Source organism: Alligator sinensis, unplaced genomic scaffold, assembly GCF_000455745.1.
Source record: "Alligator sinensis unplaced genomic scaffold, ASM45574v1 scaffold506_1, whole genome shotgun sequence".
Lineage (NCBI taxonomy): Eukaryota > Metazoa > Chordata > Crocodylia > Alligatoridae > Alligator > Alligator sinensis.
The window spans coordinates 923,873-943,548 of record NW_005842215.1 but is presented as its reverse complement, the minus strand read 5'-3'; the positions used below and the strand labels follow the sequence as shown (position 1 = coordinate 943,548).

General features: G+C 43.0%; 1 protein-coding gene and 1 long non-coding RNA gene across 15 annotated transcripts in view; one reads left to right on the top strand and one right to left on the bottom strand.

Annotated features, from left to right (window-relative positions):
* LOC112550820 overlaps positions 1-9,563 on the bottom strand; it is a 14,845-nt gene extending 5,282 nt beyond the window's left edge. The window contains exon 1 of the long non-coding RNA XR_003094845.1: positions 9,527-9,563. This is a non-coding gene — a long non-coding RNA (uncharacterized LOC112550820). The remainder of the gene's footprint in view (positions 1-9,526) is intronic.
* The window catches only part of LOC102380654 (cathepsin E-A-like), a 58,210-nt gene that overhangs the window by 12,879 nt on the left and 25,655 nt on the right, over positions 1-19,676 (top strand). For 7 of the 14 annotated variants that reach the window (XM_025208003.1, XM_025208002.1, XM_025208001.1 and 4 more), the window contains 7 exons: positions 1,788-1,905; positions 4,588-4,706; positions 7,076-7,275; positions 10,114-10,236; positions 12,247-12,391; positions 16,322-16,420; positions 16,509-19,479. In XM_025208003.1, the coding sequence (XP_025063788.1) occupies positions 1,788-1,905; positions 4,588-4,706; positions 7,076-7,275; positions 10,114-10,236; positions 12,247-12,391; positions 16,322-16,420; positions 16,509-16,688 (984 nt within the window). In that variant the 3' untranslated portion in view covers positions 16,689-19,479. Of the gene's footprint in view, positions 1-1,787; positions 1,906-4,587; positions 4,707-7,075; positions 7,276-10,113; positions 10,237-12,246; positions 12,392-16,321; positions 19,480-19,676 lie in introns of those variants that run through there. The other 7 variants (XR_003094844.1, XR_003094843.1, XR_003094841.1 and 4 more) reach the window with 2 other exon arrangements.

The window sequence follows — 19,676 nt, the reverse complement described above, 5'->3', positions numbered from 1 at the left end:
CCTGCCTATGCAGGGGGTCAGACTCGATGATCTCAAGCAAATCCCGGGACGTCTCAAGCAAATCCCGGGACGTCTCTCAAGCAAATCCCGGGACGTCATTCTCCCCCTGTACTCGGCCTTAGTGAGGCCGCAGCTGGAGTACTGTGTCCAGTTTTGGGCTCCACAATTCAAAAAGGATGTGGAGAAGCTTGAGAGAGTCCAGAGAAGAGCCACGCGCATGATCAGAGGTCAGGGAAGCAGACCCTACGATGACAGGCTGAGAGCCCTGGGGCTCTTTAGCCTGAAAAAGCGCAGGCTCAGGGGTGATCTGATGGCCACCTACAAGTTTATCAGGGGTGACCACCAGCATCTGGGGGAACGTTTGTTCACCAGAGCGCCCCAAGGGATGACGAGGTCGAATGGTCACAAACTACTTCAAGATCGTTTCAGGCTGGACATAAGGAAGAACTTCTTTACTGTCCGAGCCCCCAAGGTCTGGAACAGCCTGCCACCGGAGGTGGTTCAAGCGCCTTCATTGAACACCTTCAAGATGAAACTGGATGCTTATCTTGCTGGGATCCTATGACCCCAGCTGACTTCCTGCCCTTTGGGTGGGGGGCTGGACTCGATGATCTTCCGAGGTCCCTTCCAGCCCTGATGTCTATGAAATCTATGAAATCTACTTTTTCTTTTTTTAATTTAGTGGGAGTCCTGGATCAAGACCCAAAGGTTTTATACTCTGCAGCATAAAGACAATAATACACTTTACATATATAACATACTGGTTAATTCAGTGTTAAGTTATTGCAGGTTTTCCCATCTAACTGTATTGTTGTTGTTAATTACCAGATAAGTTGTTGCACAGAAACTGATATAAAAGGATAAGGCCCTACCTTTCAGAGCTTGTATTCTCATTTTAAAGTTAATACAGTGAAGTGATTAAAAATGGGAGGAAAGGCAACATAGAAAATCATTCAGTGACTTGGTTGTGGCATGTACTCATCTGGATGTTCTGTTACGTTTAACTCATGTTTGTGGTTTTACATTCTCTGACTGGGAGTACAGACCATGTTCTATTCCGTATTGAATATATTAATGTCAACATACTAATAATAAATATCAAAATGTTTGCATCATTACAAAATATTTTGATACTGACTACTGCTTTTTCTACTTGTAATCTGGATTCCAGAAATGCCTTTTTCTAATAATAGGTCTCCAAAGCTGAAGTGCTACTCCATGGGCAGATATGGGCACCAAGCACTTAAAGCTTGGAAGTTGATAAACTCTTTACTTCAGAGTTCACGTATTCACAGATTATCTCTATCTGCATTTTATACCCAAGAGCCATCCAAAGCTTCTTTATCGACTTGATAAGTTTTGTGCAGTGCATCAGATAGAGGCTGAGAAAAAGACATTGGAGTTGATCAGCTTGTGTTAACTTACTAATTATTACTGACTGGAATGCATCCCAATAAAATCTACAGTACTATGTCTTAATATCATATGTGCACTGCTGGTCAATTACTGTTCAGATATATGTGAAATCAACATGGCTAAAGGTTACTGTTCTTATGATGATGAAACTTCCAGTCACTTTGCATCTGTACTTGCTTCAGTTGAAGTCATTGGAAAAACTCCTACTGGCTAAGATTTGACTTAATAGAATATTCATGGGACAAAGAAGGAATGGGTTGCCTGGCAGAGGTCATGTTTAATTTAAAGTCAAGTTAAGTTGTAAAATCAGTCCTTTTTAGGAATAATCTATATTGAACTAGCTCTAAACTGCTTGCATATTTTTCCCCCAGGCCCAGTACTATGGGGTGGTAATGGTTGGGACCCCTCCTCAGAAATTCACAGTGGTATTCGACACTGGATCGTCCAATTTTTGGGTCCCTTCAGCCTACTGCATCAGTGAAGCCTGCAGTAAGAAATGTTATATCCCTTTAAGCTTTTAACTCTTTTAATGGTAAAGAGACCATTCTTCCTGTTTAAAGTAGCTCCCCTGAACTGAAAACATTTTTTGCTGAAAAATATGTTCAAACGAAAAGCAAACACATTTCATGAAAAAACATCAGTTTCACACAATAGCTGTACTTCACAGCCCCATTATAGAACGATTATTCTGAGATATTCAGTTCCAATTTTATTTATTATTGAACAATAGTGAAGGAACTGATATTCTCCATTACTATACATAATATTTCCAGTATTGCAAACTCTAGAATTTGACATTGCTAATTCTACAGAACAGGACTGAATGTAACATAACAAGATAAATCTATTTCCATTTTACTGGTTTAGGTATGTCTGAAAAAGGAGTCCATAGGAAGTATGGTTAATGGAATTTATCTCAAAAGAGTCATCTGTTGAGCTGCACTGTATACCCTGCACAGCCACCTTTGTGTTTGAAAAGTCTCAGAAACAACATTTAGACGTAGTACTCTTGGGAACATTTAAGACTTAATGGCTTGGGACAGAAATTACACATAAACTGGTATAAGTGATCAGAAACCAGTTCAAATCTGTAACACAACAGAACTTCAGTGCACATAAACCACTTTCAAAATGGCCAAAACCATTTTAAGATAAACCTGGATGGATCAGACTTAAGGGTACATAAAGAAGTGAAGTTTCTGGGTCTAACTCATGGCAATTCATAGAAATTGCCATGAGTTAGATTGATCCTCTCAGTCCAACATATGTTAGCTGTTGGATTGGGAGGGTGGAGGATTGGAACTGATCCAAGGAGGGAGGCTGCATCTTGCCCTGCTTTCCTGTGTCCTCTGTCTCCACTCTCAGAGTTTCGTTTCTGTCCCTGGATGGTCAGGGGAGAAGGCAGGGGAGGGAGGTCTTCTGGGGTTTTCTCAGCTCTGCTGGAGTGTGTGTGTGTGTGGGGGGGGGTAGATTGGAGCCCCCACCAAGGTGAGGGGCTCCAATCCACCCATACCCCAACTCCAGCAGGACTAAGAACCTCAGAAGGGACATCTTTCCCCTGCCTTCTCCCCAACCAATCCAGAGAGAGCAGCTAAGCCAGGCTGCTTTTGCAACTGGATCAGACAAAAATTAATGAAGTCACTTTGCTTAGGAGTGGCTTCATTTGACCCCTCATAAAATGAGGGTTAATTTGTCTCATGCCTAGTGTGCTCTGCAGCCATGCATTTCTGTTTGGGCACAACTTTAGAGTGATTTCAAGGAGCCGATCATGTGGCAAATATAATTTCTGTCTGCACCTTAACTGATTCAGGTTAAATTGGTTTATTGAACTTCTAGCCCAGATCCTGTCCAAATTCCAATTAACTTACAGTCCCCCAGCATCCCAGGATGCTTTACGTTTTCCCTTGCAAATCCCGCTTCATAGAGTGGATGGGTTAGCCTTGGCCCAAGCTATCTGCTCCAGCCAGGCAGGGAGTAATGCTCTAGCACCCCCTGACTTCTGGCCTGGGCTGCTAGAGACATGTGGCTGCATTTCTGGAATCAAAAGTGAATGTCTGTTCACTTGTTTATTGGTTCAATCTGTGCAGCTTAGACTAACCTGCAAAAATTGAATGGATTCAACCTCAGGTTTTTTGACTGTCTGTACTTAGCCAGTGCAACACACAGATAAAATCAGAGTGGAGTACTGGGATAGAAAGGTTACGAATGTGCCTACTGGGGAGAACATCTGATATGTGAGTGGTATCATTTGGATGCTATTCCTAACCTTGATTATGACTACCAATCTAATCTGAATATCTGGCTGCTCTTACCACCCTAGTGGTACTGGGTACTCTGTGAAAACAACTACAACTCTTTCTCTTCCTGATATCTTTAGGGAACCAGGGGCTCACATTTATCCTATAATGTAGGAATGTAGGTACTCTCCTTATTCACTACACTGTTGAGACTTAGGGCCCTAGTACCTAAGAGCATGAGATCCATAACTCTCAGTATTCTTTATTGGCCATCTTCCCTCTTTTCTATAGCAGTAGAAATGGAAAGACTCCTTCCTCACAGCAATTGCTGTTATGCTGATCTTTTGTCTAGGGGAGGTGAAAGATGTCTCAGAATTCACAGGGTTTGAGAAAAATCCTCGTGTTCCCAAGGATTTATGGTCAGAGCAGGCTGACTTTGTACTTTCCTCCTCAAAGAAACAGAGAGTAGGATTCTGGAAGCTGCCTTTGAAAGCTGTCTGGAAGGCCTTGGAAGGCCCTTTGACCTGGTGGTGTTTGGAATCTAGATTAGAACATTGGCTCTTTCATATACACTAGCATTGGGTTACTATTTTATTTCTGTTTTATCCATCCCTCACGTTTGCCATAATATGCAACCTCTGCTGCTGCCAGTCCCAGCTGCTAATTGGCATTCTGACACTGTAAAAAATGCAAGGCAAAAGGAACAAAATAAACTTGAGAAAGTGAAAACATCTGTGGAAATAGCAGGATAATATATATTTTTAATGCAGAAAGGAAATTAATCAATCATTTAAGTGTTTTGGGAACAAAGTGAGCATTGCAGTGTTATGGAAGGCATCCATCCCTTACTGTATTATTTTGTATGCTTGAATGTATCTGAGAAGGCTGGTGCATTCCTTATCTTTGAGCTTAAACATGCATTTTGTTTTCTCAGGCGTTCATGAAAGATTCAAATCCTTTCTATCAAACTCCTATCAGCATGGAGGTCAAGCCTTTTCTCTACAGTATGGTACTGGGCAGCTTCTAGGCATTGCTGGCAAAGACACAGTACAAGTGAGTAAAACCACTAAGTCATCACAACCACTCTATAGACTGGGTGTTTATTACTTTCCAGATGGGCAAGATGTTGATATTGACCTAATTTGGGGCCTGCCTTACATATTACTCCTGTTATACTGACGCAGCTGCTATCAGTGGAGAGGGCTGAGCTGGAGCCCTTCAGGGTGGAAGTAGGAGAGGAAAAAAGCTGTCAACACAGTGTTGTCTGTGAGAAGCCCTTAGCTGCAAAAATTTCTCATTCCTTAGTCCAAAATAGCATGAATCTGACCTTGACTGCTTACTGCAAGGTCCAGCAGCGTACTCAAATTTTTGAGACGTGGTGTTTGTGACAAAGGAGGGTGTTGCTGGGGCTTTGATTTCATCTCTGGATTCAATGTAAGGAATAGCTGTTGTTTCAGTCTTTTTATCTGGTTGTATTTTAAGTTCATAGCAAAGAGGCCTAGAAAAAACACGTTTAATGTAGTATAAAGTAAATGGGCCAAAGCTTAATTAAGATGGACTTATGACTCTGTCTTGCTTGCTTATCAGAAGTTTTAATGCAGCTAAACTCTATGATCTGGAAGGTCATGAGACACCATGGCTACATCCCTACAAGCAGGGGCATGCAGTTGATGTGGGGAAAAAAGCAGCAGCACAAATTCATGTTGCTGCTTTTTGCTCCAGTGCACATCCCTGCATGTGGAGTTAGTACGGGGGAAAAATGCTCCAGGTGAGGTAGCGGAGGTTGGGGCCAGCACCTGGGGTGGCCCTAGCAGCCTTACCTGGGGTATTGAGGGCCTCTCAGGGTGGCAGAGGTGGTGATCCAGGAACATGGAGCCTGGCTGGCTGGCCATGCGCTGGTTTTGGGCAATGCATGCTGCCACCACATGCACTGCCCCACTTTTTTCTGGAGCAGGTTTTTTTGACACTGGGATCTCCCAGCATGAGAGCAGCTCTGCAAACTGCATGTGTATGCTTGTCTGGATGCTGCTCACCAGGCAACATAATTCTATGTTTTTGGGTTGTTGGGTTTTTTTGAGCATTTAATTTCCTTGGCTTTATGAATGATTTCTCAGTGTCTGTGTAAAAAACAAACAACCCCTCCCCCATAAAAGAAAAACTCCAAAACCCCCCAAAAAACCTACTGCTCCTTCTCCACTGTATCTGACTTCTTGGAAGTGAGTACCCTAGTCAAGTCCATAGGTTGCATTTTAACCCCTTCACTGTCCCTGAATTGTCTTTTCATCTTGTTTCTCCAGCACAGTCTATTTCTCTTTTTTTTCAGTCCTCCTCCCCACAGAAACGTAAGGATTGACATTGGGACTGCTGGAGAAGGGACTAGAGAGTGGATCTGGGAACAGTACAGGGTCTAGCATGAAATAAGCAGGAAATTTTTGGAAGACAAGGTAGACATGGGTATGTGGAGGAGCTTGGAGGGCAGAACTGAAGCCCATGCACTATAACCTCTCTCACAAAGGGGCACAGGGTGGGATACACTAGCTATGAGAAATCCTGAGTGATTGCAATCAGTTTGGGAACAATCAGAGTGATAATCTGAGCTCCAAGTATATGTACGTATGCTAGAAGAATGGAGTAATTTTGTAAAATGCTTGTGGTGTTATGGAGCTATTTCACCAGAATTCTTAGCTCAAAAGATCTGAATTTGAATCAGAAAGCCTATTGGGCCAATTATTTGGAGTTACCTGTTCAAACTGTAAAGTTAGAACAGGGCATATCATTGTTTAGTGTTCGACATCTGCCCGAAAGCAAAAGGAGCACTAATTCCTGTTGCGAGGCAAAATAAACATAGATATAGGGACTGGGTTAGTCTTGGACTTGCAATTTGTTTCAACATGATGCCATTTGCCCTGCTGCTGAAAGTCTGAGAAGTGATGAGAATAATGTCTGCCTCTTCTGCCCTTTACTCATGTTTTTTGCCATTAGCTTGTGAATAACTGGCAGCCTTTAAAGAGATTTTTTTCCAACCATATCTTCACTGGTGAGATGCATGCTGCACTATTGTAAGGGCCCTGCCACATGTTCAAATTAAAGCTGGGTAGAAAACAGTTATAAAGTTATACACATTTTCAAGCACTAATTTTTTAGGTATTTGGCTCTTATAGCTAGATGGACATTTTTTATGGCATGATAACTAATTTGCACATGTGGCTGGTCTAAATGTATTGCGTGATTAACTAGTGAACTGCATAATATATGTAACGTGGCAGGGGCTTAACTAACACAAGTACCTTTACACTCTAAACATTACATTTAATAGAGCTAATGCACTTAATCACCTAACATGCAACTAGCATGGCTATTTCCTGTTATCTATCATTCATTACTCTCATTTTCTTTTCTTTTCTTTTTGTAATAATGGCCAGATTAGCAATATTTCTATAGAGGCACAGGATTTTGGAGAGTCTGTCTTTGAACCAGGCATGACCTTTGCCCTTGCACACTTTGATGGAGTGCTGGGTTTAGGATATCCATCTTTGGCAGTCGGCAACCCTCTTCCAGTGTTTGACAGTATGATGAACCAACGCTTAGTAGAGGAGCCAGTGTTTTCTTTCCACTTGAACAGGTTAGTTTTTAACACTTAGTAAATTGATGGTGTCAAAAGAAACAGATTTCTATTTACTGTAAATGGAGAAAACTGTCCATTTGTATATTTCTTCAGCTTGTAAGAAGAAAACATTATCAGAAAGTTATTTAGATAGAGACACTAGTGGGGAAGCATAATAGCTGAATGCATGTCTCCAGAAATGCTATTAAATTTGTTTCTTTAGTATAATACTTCTTGTAACTCAGATTATCTTCACTGCATAATAAGCAACCAACGCAAAAAAGCTCCCTGTTCTATTGATGTACTAATCTGAATTATTTTCATTTGAAACCTTGCTGAAAGTGAAAACATGGTCATGTTTTTTGAACTTTTGGATGAAAAGCAACCCCTCCCACCTTATTTGTTTTAATATTTTTCAGTTTAATCACTTAATCTGTTTTTTCATTTAGTTTTTCCTTCTCTTCTTCCCTTTTCCACTTTTCACAGAAAAAAAGTAGGGTGAAAGGAAGGAGAGAAAAATGGGAAAGCAAAGACCTCATGTTTTATCAGATCAGAAAATTGTTGAATTTTGTTTATAAAACATATTTATCAGTTGCTGAGAAGCTGCAGTAAGAACAGTTGCACCCAACTTTTTCTGTATTTTGAGCAAAGAATTCATAGATTCATAGATTTCTAGGGTCGGAAGGGACCTATTAGATAATCGAGTCCAACCCCCTGCTCTGGGCAGGAAAGAGCACTGGGGTTAAGTAACCCCAGCCAGGTGCTTGTCTAATCTCCTTTTGAACACCTCCAAGGTAGGGGAAAGCACCACCTCCCTTGGAAGCCCATTCCATATTTTGGCAACCCTCACTGTAAAGAAGTTCTTCCTGATATCCAATCTAAATCTACTCTCCTTCAGTTTATGGCCATTGTTTCTAGTAACCCCAAGGGGCACCCTGGTAAACAAACAAAGTATCCCCTATTCCCTGCTGACCCCCCTGATGAGCTTGTAGACAGCCTTGAGATCACCTCTCAGCTTTCTCTTGCGGAGGCTGAAGAGATTCAGGTTCCTCAATTTGTCTTCATAGGATCTTACCTGCAAACCCTCAACCATATGAGTAGCCCTCCTCTGAACCCTTTCCAGATTATCCACATCCCTCTTGAAGTGCGGCGCCCAAAATTGGATGCAGCATTCCAGCTGCAGGCTCACCAATGCCGCATAGAGGGGAATTTCATTTCCCTAGACCTGCTCGTGATGCACTTACTAATGCAGGAAAGATTGTTTCCCTAGCAAGTAGAGGTAAAGATAACTACTGTGTTTAATAAGCACAGTATTTCATAGTGTGACAGGGGGCCTCCTCGGGGCCGAGGTCTCTGGCCCGCCCACCTGTCACTGTGACAGGGGGCCTCCTTGGAGCCGAGCTCCATGGCCTGCCCCCTGTCTCTGTGGGCAACCTCCTGCCTATCTCGCCTGCCATGCCTTTGATGTTAATTGATTCAATTAGATGTCAATTAAGCGGGAGGCTGCCCATCTAGTGCCCCAATGCCAGGGGGCGCTCTCTGCGGCTCCTATCCTCCCCAATACCGCAGCCCAAGCCTCGCAGATGGCATCTTGGTGTTCACATAATCACCTGCCCCACACTGGGCCCCAGAATCATCCACACAGGACCCCTCTATGATCCTCTCCTATCAGGCGGCCACTCTGCCTTCATCCGGGCTACCTAGGCCCCCCAAAGCCATGTTCCCCTCTCGGGTGTGGTCCCCCCGGGACCTTCGGCCACTTGCCCTGGCCCACCTCCAGGCCAGTCAGGACCCCAGGCCCCCGGCTCTTGGGCATCCCTCGCGGTGGGCCCCTGGCCCTTTTGACTCCCATAGTCCTGGCCCCAGCCTGGGCCAGTCGAGGGTACTCTCCCCTTCGGGCTGGGTCTCTAGCCACTCACTCGCATCCTCGGGCCTCACCGTGCCACTATTCCCTTTCTCCTAGGGGCAACCGCAGCACCATGCCCTGTACTCAATCACGCTCTTGAGGTCCACCCTCTCTGGGCCCCTCACAACACTGGCCCTCTGGGCCCCCCAACAAACACAAGGGTAACCCACCCAGTGGTGGTGGGAGCTAGGGGTTAAGGTGCCCCGACTCGCCTTTCACCGGGGTGATAAATGGCCTGGCATTTCCTGGGGGCTCCCGCACCACTGAGAGCCCCACCAGGCCACCCACTCCCGGCAGGGTGCAGTTTCAGGTCATGCCCAGGACCAGGAGCCTCCTTACCATCCCCTTGCAGCTCCCCCTTACCTCCAGGCAATCTCAGCAGCCCTCCAGCCAGGCGATGTTGCTGCCTGGCCTCCTGCAGCCAAACTGCTCTGTTTATATAGGCAGCCCATGCCTCAAAATAGCTGCCCTCGTCAGGCACCTGGAGGCTGCCAGCTCCAGGCCCTTAAAGTGGCAGACACACCCTGTGCTCTGCCACACATAAGAAAAGGAATCCTCTTCTAATCTTAGTTTCCTAGGTCAAACCCAGAGTGATTCCATTTCAATCAACAGCTTCACCCTGCATTCATATTGAGAATGAGACCAGAAACTGGCCAGAGCCACTGCTTGTATCTTACCCCCACAACGCTCAATAACCAGAATATAGTTTTTGGGGGGGTTTTGGTAAGGGATTTAGGCTGGGAGTTTCTGATTGGAGACAGCAAATAATATAATTTAAAAATAATTTAAGTATAACTTAAAATTAGAAGTCTTAAGCTTTCACTGTAACCTATCCATTTAAAAAAAAACCCAAGATGTGAAAGGGTTGGAATTGAAAGTTGATTCCTCTATACATTTCATGTAGTTCGATTTGCCTATGTATTTATCTATCTGTTTTGTTTTATGTTTAGAGGAAACGACATTGAAAATGGTGGAGAATTGATCTTAGGGGGCATAGATCATTCCCGCTACAAAGGTTCAATTCATTGGGTCCCAGTCACTGAGAAAAGCTACTGGCAAATTCACGTTAACAAGTACGTATGCACATGTATAAATAGCATCAAACTGCTTCTCTGTGTGGAGAAGAAAATATCTGTTAATTCAATCCCAGGAAATCTATGCTGCAGTAACCTACCTGTAGGTACTCCTTTGCAAAGGCCCTACTTCAGGGAGGACACTGAAGCGAATTAGCATCTCCTGGGCTACAGTGATGTTTCTAGAAGCCACTTGAAGGAATGTCCCTTATTAATATGACACCTGACAGATTACTAAATATTATTCCCAAGATACAGGTCTTGTAGCTAAGACACTGAAGAACTGAGTTCAGTTTCCATAGTGTTCCTGTGTGACCTTGCTCAAGATGTTTAGTCTCTCTGTGCCATAGTTTGTAGCATGTCCACTGATGGTAATAAAATGATAGTGATTATGGAGATTCATAGATGTTAGGGTTGAAAGGGACCTCAATGGATCATTGAGTCCAACCCCCTGCCCGTGGCAGGAAAAAGTGCTGGGGTCATGTGACCCCAGCCAGGTGAATGTCCAGTCTCTTCTTGAAGACCCCCAAGGTAGGGGAGAGCACTACCTCCCTTGGAAGCCCATTCCAGATTCTGGCAACCCTAACCATGACGAAGTTCTTTCTGATGTTCAACCTAAGTCTACTCTCTATCAGCTTGTGGCCATTGTTCCTGGTTATTCCAAGGGGTGCCCTGGGCAAACAGAACATCTCCTATTCCCCATCCCCCCTGGTGAATTTGTATACTGCCACAAGATTCCTCATAGGGCCTTCTCTGCAGGTCTCTAGCCATACAAGTAGCCCTTCTCTGGACCCTCTCAAGGTTGTCCATATCCCTCTTGAATTGCAGCACCCAGAATTGGACACAGTACTCCAGCTGCGGCCTGACCAGTGCCGCATAGGGGGGAAGCATCACCTCTCTGGACCATAAGTCAGACTTTGTCAAGGCCAGTGGTAGACCTTATATTTGTTCCAAGTTATTCAGATTACCCTGAAGTATAGGAGCAGCATGTCTCTCCATTGACCCAACGACCCACATTTATTCTGAAAGGATTGATTTCCATAAATCAGTTCTGGGCTTCACATACCACAGATCTGTATTGTTGCATCAAAAGAAAATCAGCATATTGGGAGTCATACTTGAGAAGGCATACAGATGAGATAGAAATATTCCCTGAAACATGGAGATTACTTAAAAGCATATTGTTTTACAAAAACCTTAACCATTTGGATAGGGCCTGATGCACCTACACTGCATTGCAAAGGGCGGTTAGTTCTGCTAATTACTTTGTTACATAGACAACTCATATTCATCTTGGAGTTGATGACAACTCCGAGATCTCTTTCTGCCACCGTACTGCTGAGAAGGGTATCCCCCAGCCTGTGTGTCCTGGTGATTCCCTCTCTCTAGGTGCAGCACTTTGCACTTGTCCTTGTTGAACTGCATCCTATTGTTCTCTGCCCACTTCTCTAACCTGTCCAGATCTACCTGGATTTGGTTTCTTCCCATCAGTGTGTTTACTTCACCCCATAGTTTTGTGTCATCTGTGAATTTGGACAGAATGCTTTCCACGCCCTCATCCAGGTCACTGATGAAGATACTGAACAGCACCAGCCCAAGGACAAAGCCTTGGAGGACCCCACTGCCCACATCTTTCCAGGTCAATACCGGCCTGTCCACCCCCACTTTCTGGGTACGACCCTTAAGCCAATTTGCCACCCACACGACTGTGTAATCACCTATGGCGCAGCCGTTCAATTTGTTTATGACAATAGGATGGGATACCCTGTCAAAGACCTTCTTAAAGTCCAAGTAGATAACATCTACCTCAACTCCTTCATTTAAGCATTTAGTGACCTGGTCATAGAAAGAAATAAGGTTAGTCAGGCAGGATCTACCTGCTATGAACCCATGTTGGTTGCATTATATTACCTGCTGGACTTGATTAAAGTCCCTGCTAACTCTGTCACCACTCTCTGTATCTTTATACTGAATAAAGTGCCTGCATATGTTCTTATTTTTCTCATGCAGCGTGAAAATCCAGGGACGGATTGTGTTTTGTGCTCACGGTTGTGAAGCCATTGTTGATTCAGGAACTTCTCTTATTACTGGCCCCTCTTCCCAAATAAGACGCCTTCAGGAGTCCATCGGGGCAAGTCCAACGCAAACTGGAGAGGTAAAAATCACTAGGAAAGCAATTCAAAAGGAAGGGCAGCAGTAATTTTGTACCAAAACTTAGGATATGGCATGGCAGGGAAAGGGAGAAAATGATGAACATTAGGCAAGAAGTAAGACCTTTGCAGTACAGAAATCAGGGGGCCGGTGGGGGGAGGGAAGGTATTTGCATTGTATCGTTTTTTCATCCTTCTCCTTCCCTTCCTCCTTTTCCAAGATATCTCCTCTCCTCAATAATGATACACATAGAACTACTGGAAGTAGCTCTTTAAGGTATTCTCCTGCTAAGGATGCCCAGAGAATCATGACATCATATACCAGATCGAATATCTTTTTGTAAACTAAGGAAAAAATTACCTTTCCCAGGTCTTAGGGCATGACTGGTAGCTCTTCAAAGTCCAGGAGGAGTTCCTGTCATAACCAAGAAATTAAGATAAAAACTGTAACTCATTTCCACCCCCTTGTTCTACCACTGAACGACTATGGTATCATCCAGACTCATGGGGCTATAGTTATTAGGCTAAATGCTAACGTAATCAGAACTCCTGCAGAGAATCAGATTGAGCTAGGCCTTCTCTTTTCTATCCTTCCCATCTTCTGCACGCATTCAGTCCCTGGGACCTTTTTCATTCTTTTTTTTCTTCCCTGCATTGTGTCTCCACTTTGTATTGTGTTCTGTTACCACCCTCAGCTTTTACTCTCATCCTTCTCAAGCTCTATTTGCTCTCCACTTTCCTTGCCACTTCCTTCTTTCCATGTGCAGCTCAATTTCAGATCTCCATTGTTTCCACTCCCTTCCTCACTATACCACCTCCCAGTCAGTGCCAGTGTCATCCTCTGATGCTCTTGCTTCTTCAGGGACTTTTCCTTTGATGTCAAAACAGCTTTATTTAATCACGTCATGGCTTGCCATTCGTAGACTGGCCTCCATGTTGATTTCTATGTGAATTTATTGGGTTGGATCATGTGAATGTTGAGACTTTTCTGTGGAACACTGACTGCTATATGGCAGACAAGGTTCTTTGGGTGAATCTGATATCTTTTATTAGATCAACTTAAATAGTTGGAAAACAATTTTTAAGCAAGCTTTTGAGTTAAAATTGTTAAAACTTAAAAATCATTTTCCAACTATTTAAGTTGGTCTAATAAAAGATATCAGATTCACCCAAGAACCTCGTCTGCCTATGTCCTTAGACCAACACGGCTACAACCTACACCCCTGTGACTGCTGTATATACGTTAAACTTTCCCACGACCATTTTTCAAGTTTGGGTCTCCAGCCTTCATGAACTCCTACTGCTGAGCTTGTGATATGAGGTGTGGTGTATGAAAAGACTGAATTTGGGTTCAAAAGCTTGTGCTTTATATATATCTTATTTCGTTAATCTATAAAGGTGCATAGTTACCTGGCCTTCTGTATGAAAACATTGCCATCTTGAGGCGTGTTTTATGTATTACATCCCCACACCAACACATTGTATATAATTCATGAGGACAGTGCTATACATTTTTAAGAGGCAAGGATTTCTTAGGGTGATATATTTTACTGGACCAACTACGTAGCAGAGTTAGACAAGCTTTTGAATGCAAGACATTCTTCATCGATTTTGAGTACTTTTCAGTACTAGGGCTTCTTTCTTTGCTGTGGCTCACATTTCCCTAGTGGGTGCATAGTGGGTAACATTTTCACATGACCTAGCTTCTGCAATGTCTAAAGTACCGAGGTAACAAGAGTGAGACAGCTAAACCCTATCCCTCTCTAGGGACAGTGTAATTTATTTTTGCCAGTGCTTTACTGCTGACCTTTGGCTGACTTGCTGATTCAGTTACCGCATTGCCACAACTTCAGTACCTCCTACGCAGCAAACACACGTATGGTTTCTTTTCACTTTTCTTTTCATTTTTTTTCTGTTCACTTTTCAGTAATCTTGATTACAGCTCATTCTGTTGCAAAGTCATATTCTAAAGCAACATTAAGACTACATGGTGAACCTTGAAAATAAGTCAGTGCCAATGATAACGTAAAAAGCACAGTTTTAATTCTGCCCCTTTTGTGCTTATTTGTGCCTGATTCACAACTGTGTTATTCCAGTTTTGATTATGCCTAGTTAACATTGGTGATTTTCGTTTACTAATTCTAAGAGAAACCTGTTTTGTTTCCAATCTAAAGTGCACGCACACGCATGTTTAAGATAGTAAGTGATCACATAAATAAAGGTGATATTATCATTCATACTTGCAAAAAGGAATAGTTAAAATCGTGTATTCAATTTATATTAAAGCAAAAAATAAACAAGGGCACAAGAGGGAGACTTTTTCCCCACAGAGTCACAATTTTTTTATTTTCACTACTTGGAATATGATTTTAGGCAATGTTAAAATTATTATTCAGTCAAGTTTCAATTTTTATTTCAAAGTAGCCTGAACATATAACGTTGCATCTAACTTTTGTAGATATTAAAGACAAATCAAAATATAGAGACTGATTACCTTAGCATAAGTGGTTGCAAATACCAGTGGCTGCAACAGGATTTGTATTCCCATATACCAGGAATTAAATTGTCCCAGCCAGTTTTGTATATATGACATTTGGTTATGACGCTCATATCCCATAATGAATTCTCATGGCTGTTACACTGATGCTGTATATGCCACAGGATACTTAACTGCTCTATTTGAGTCATGTTTCTCAGAATGGACTCAATGGGCATACAAGCCAATGAGTGCATCTACAAGTACAATTAGCATGCAGAAATAAACTCCAGTGCAGTTCGTCCCAGAGTTTATTTCTCCTGGGTGCTGAATTTACACATGCACCTGGGACTTCAGCATGTTGAGCCAGGGTAGAGCAGACCTGGACTAGCAGGGGATCTAGAGGGTCAGCCTGCCAGCCTGGGACTGTTGTGCCCTGGCTCAGTGTGCTGTCGAAGGGCTGGCTGGGACACAAGGGTACTACAGTCAGGGTATAGCCGGCAACCAGTCCCAGTCACTGTCTACACATACATTTTGGTGCGCTTAACTACTCTGCTATAGGATAGTACTTGTCCTAGACAGTATCATCCTACAGCAGAGTTAATTAGTTTACTGCACCCTGATACGGGCACATGTGTAAATGGTGATGTTTTACTGTGGAGCTAATTAGTCAGCTCCACAGTAAAGTGCACATGTAGATGCACCCAATATGGTGTAAAACTCAATGTGTAAAATATAAAAGGCATAAGCTAGTTTTACAAAATTCTACATTAATTTCCAATAGGAGACTTGTAAAGCAATATGTCAAAACAATAAAGCTGACTATAAAGCTTCCCTTGGATTTGAGGCTGCTATGGTCTATAGAATCATGTGCCCCACAAAAGTGCTAAATGGGTTCTATTCACCTGAAACTATGATAATCTATAGAAAGGGAAGGGTTGTGGTGGGAAGGTGCTCCTTTAGGGGTTTTTGAGAATAGGCTAGACCCTGGAAGCAGCTCCCACAACTGAGGCAGACTGGGAGGAGGAGGAGTGCACACGGCACAGCCTACTAATATTTCCTTTGTAAGAGACAGTGAGCACCCACAAGAGTGTGGCTGTGCTCACTAGTGTAGCATCTGTCTTCACATTTGTCATCCTTGCTGTATAGGGACATCAGTATCTGGCCTTGATTTTCCTACTCTTGTGTTAGGAGCCTGGGGAGTTAAACCAGTGCCTGATCCTGGGAGTGGATATCCCAGGTTGCTTCCACCACTTGCACTCCTATGCAGGGCCATCATATAACCCTGAATGTTTGATATGCTACAACTATTTTGTATTCAGCAACACACTCCCAGATTTGGTTCTCTGGTTGATGTGTAGGTTTGAAAGTTGATAGATGGATAACAATTTTTAATTAAAAAAGCAATGTAAAACACCAAACATATGAATCTCAAGTCAACTGATTTATTGTTTTACAGTTCATTGTAGACTGCAGAAGACTCTCAAGCTTGCCACATATAAGCTTCACTATTGGACACAAAGAATACAAGTTAACAGCGGAACAGTATATAATAAAGGTATGTCTATAAATTCTGACAAACGTTTCCTACCGGACTCTGAGATGACAAAATATTGCTCTAAATATAAGTGCATTTTCCATTCTAGGAATCCATAGATGGAAGATCCTTGTGTATCAGTGGCTTTCAGTCTCTGGACATCGCCACTCACTCTGGACAGCTTTGGATCTTAGGAGATGTATTTATGTCTGTATACTACTGTGTTTTTGATCGTGGACATGACAGAGTGGGGTTTGCAAAAAGTGTTCATAGAAAGGAGCATTTGTAAGGTCTTACTGACATCAATTCTTCCATAAACAAAAAGAATCTTATTGCAATGGATATGAAATGTGTTTGTAAGGATAGAACCTCCCTCCTCTTTCTCCTCGTGCCCCCAAATTTGCTAGGGATTTAGGGTGCACTCTAGCTCCATTTTTTTCAGCTTGGTCCTATCTCTATAGATTTATAACTGAGAGAGACAATTATTTATTTATAAAATCAGTGACTGGGAGCCCTAAGAAGGGCTGTGTTACTAGTAAGTGATTAAAATGTCAACAACTTGCCTGCAGGATTTCTAATAGGGTGGGAGGGAAAGTGTACTTAGGAGAAGGTTGCTAAATAATGCAAACCTTATTGTGTGTCAGTTACAATGGTGTGAAACCAATCCTAGTTGGATCATTTCCACATGTGTCTGTTTTCTTTCCTGTCAGTTTCCCTTTGTTTTTTTCCCCCTACTGCCGTCTGTTTCTTGACCACATCATTTGTCCTTGTTATCACTCAGTTGTCACTTTCATTTGTCATATTCTTTATTGGGGTTTTGTTCTTCCCTTTCCACCTTTAGCTTCATAGAATTTCTTTAGGGGCCAAATCCCATTAATTTAAACAGGAGTTTAAATCAATCCTTTGTGGACTGAGACTGAATCCCTGCCCCTCCTGGATGTGTCACACAAGACACTGACTGTATAGGTGCATCATGTGGCAAAAAACGTGATACGATGGTACTGCACAGTAGTATTAGGTCACTATGCAGTAGCATCACAAAAAAGGCATTTGCCAGCACTACTACACAGCAATTCGGGTTACTGCACATTTATTCAGTACTTATATAAAGGACAAGGATATACATTTACTAAATAAATGCGCAGTAGTGTCTCGTGTAGACGTGGCTCCTGTCTCTTAAACATAATTTCCTGCTATTGGACCTACCCTTTCCCTCAGGTCTATTCTTGTATTTTCTACTTTCTTTTCCCCTTTAATTATTGCGTTTTTTTAATTACCAAGTCTTTAGTAAGATGCTGCCTTTAGTCTCTGACATCTTCACACTTTGATGGATTAAAGCATCTGGGATTGGCATCCACTTGCATGACAAGAATTTGGGCAGGGAAACAGGGATGATGCAATAATAGCAAAATGCCAGTTATGTAGGAATGACACAGAAGCATCACCACGTTCCCTGAAGGTTATGGAACTACTGTCTCAGGTCTAGATCAGAGCTGTCCCTTGCTTAGGGTTGCATCATAAGGAATGGCAGCATTGCCAGAAATGAAAAGTAGTCAGAGATAGCTAAGCTGTTCTCAGTTGCATTGTTGATTTTTTGCAATCATGGTTTTATCTATTTAGATCTATTTGAATATTTGTTTTGCTTGTTAGAACTGATCTGAGGTATGGATATACAAATAAAAGAAACCAATCAAGCACAAGCAGCTTTGAGTTATTTCTGTTTTCATTTAATTTTAGATTTTCCTTCACTGAGAAGTGAACAAATGCCACAATTCTGCTAAGGCTGATGTGGTACACGATAGAGTGCCATTGTACAACCATTTATGAAGAAGGAGCTTCCTTTGGTTCCAAGGTGTGGGAGGGAAGAAATAAAGGTAAATAGAATGGAAAAACTTCAAAGACACTGCAGAATCAGAGCAAAACCAAGGTGGCCCTTGTGTGCCCTTCCTTGCTCCCAGGAGCCCCTGAATTTCATCTATGGCATTTCCACACAATGAGGGTTCTGTGGCAAGGTTAGAGAGAGAAACAGCTGTCATATGTAACATATTCCTCACTAAAGTGGAGAGAGATCCCGCCTCTAGGAAATTTTCAGGGATTACATAGATCCATCAGTACATTTATCTGATTGCAGGATATGTCCAGCAAAAACTGGTTGACTTTAGTTACCCAGTAGAGAATGTAACTGTTAGTTGGGAAGATTTGATATCTTTGAAGGGATGACTCAGGTGGGATCTAAATGTTCAAGGGACAGGCAGTATTCTTATTCATTGATCTCTGTTCCTGGACTGTCACTGACCTCTGGTCAATGCAATTTCTCTGTGATTGCTACACTCACTAGTATCATGTTCTGTGTGGGAAGAATTCTGTGGGAGGTCAGCAAGTAGGCAGGGTACTGGCAGGGAAGCTGTGTCCAGACCTGCTTCCCCCAGTACCCCCTGTTCCTAGATCTATGTGGGAGTGACTCTTCCCTCTGGGGACATGAGGGCCATCTAGTGTCCCTCCTTCTCCTTCCCCCCACCTCCAGTCAGGCACATTTTAGGAATGAAACTGGGGAGGACCTAGCTTAGTCCTATCAGAGACTGCCAGGCCTTGATGAGGTCATTAGACTACTAGCTACAGTCTTTCACTTTCAGTGGTCTCTGCCCTGTGGTGGTTAGCTGTTTGTTTCATGCCACTTTCCACCTCATTCTTCACATTTCCACCCCTTTTGTTTTTTTATCTGGCTAATCCTGACCTAAGATAACTCCATTGGAAAGACTGAACCAACAAATCAGAACAAAATTCACTGAACTAATCTAACATTTGTCATAGATGCATTGTTCATGTTCTCCTCCTTCTACCCTTTGTCTGTCTCATCAGTTTTGAGCTATGAGAGCTTCAGGGCACAGGCACTGGCTCGTCTTCAATGTTTTAATAATGCCCAGCATAATGGGGGCCCATTCTCAGTTGGCTTTGCCAACAGTGAAAATGAAAAATGTGTGTGTGTTTGTGTCACGGCGGGGTCCGTCAGGAGGGCCGTGATCTCCTCGAGGTCCCTCGCTCCGTGTCAAGGCCGGCCCAAGGCACCCTCTTATTCTCGCCCGCCACGTCTTTGCTGTTTATATATAAGTTTGGGAGGCTGCCTATGTCTCCCTGGGCACGGCTACTCGGGACCTCTGTCCCCGCGGTTCTCCCGGATTCCTGTGGTCACCCGGTATGATGGGTGCTCCCCAAGCACCCTAGCCTTATGGGCTATGCGTGGCTCCTACCAGCCCCTAATACCACGCCCCAAGCCTCG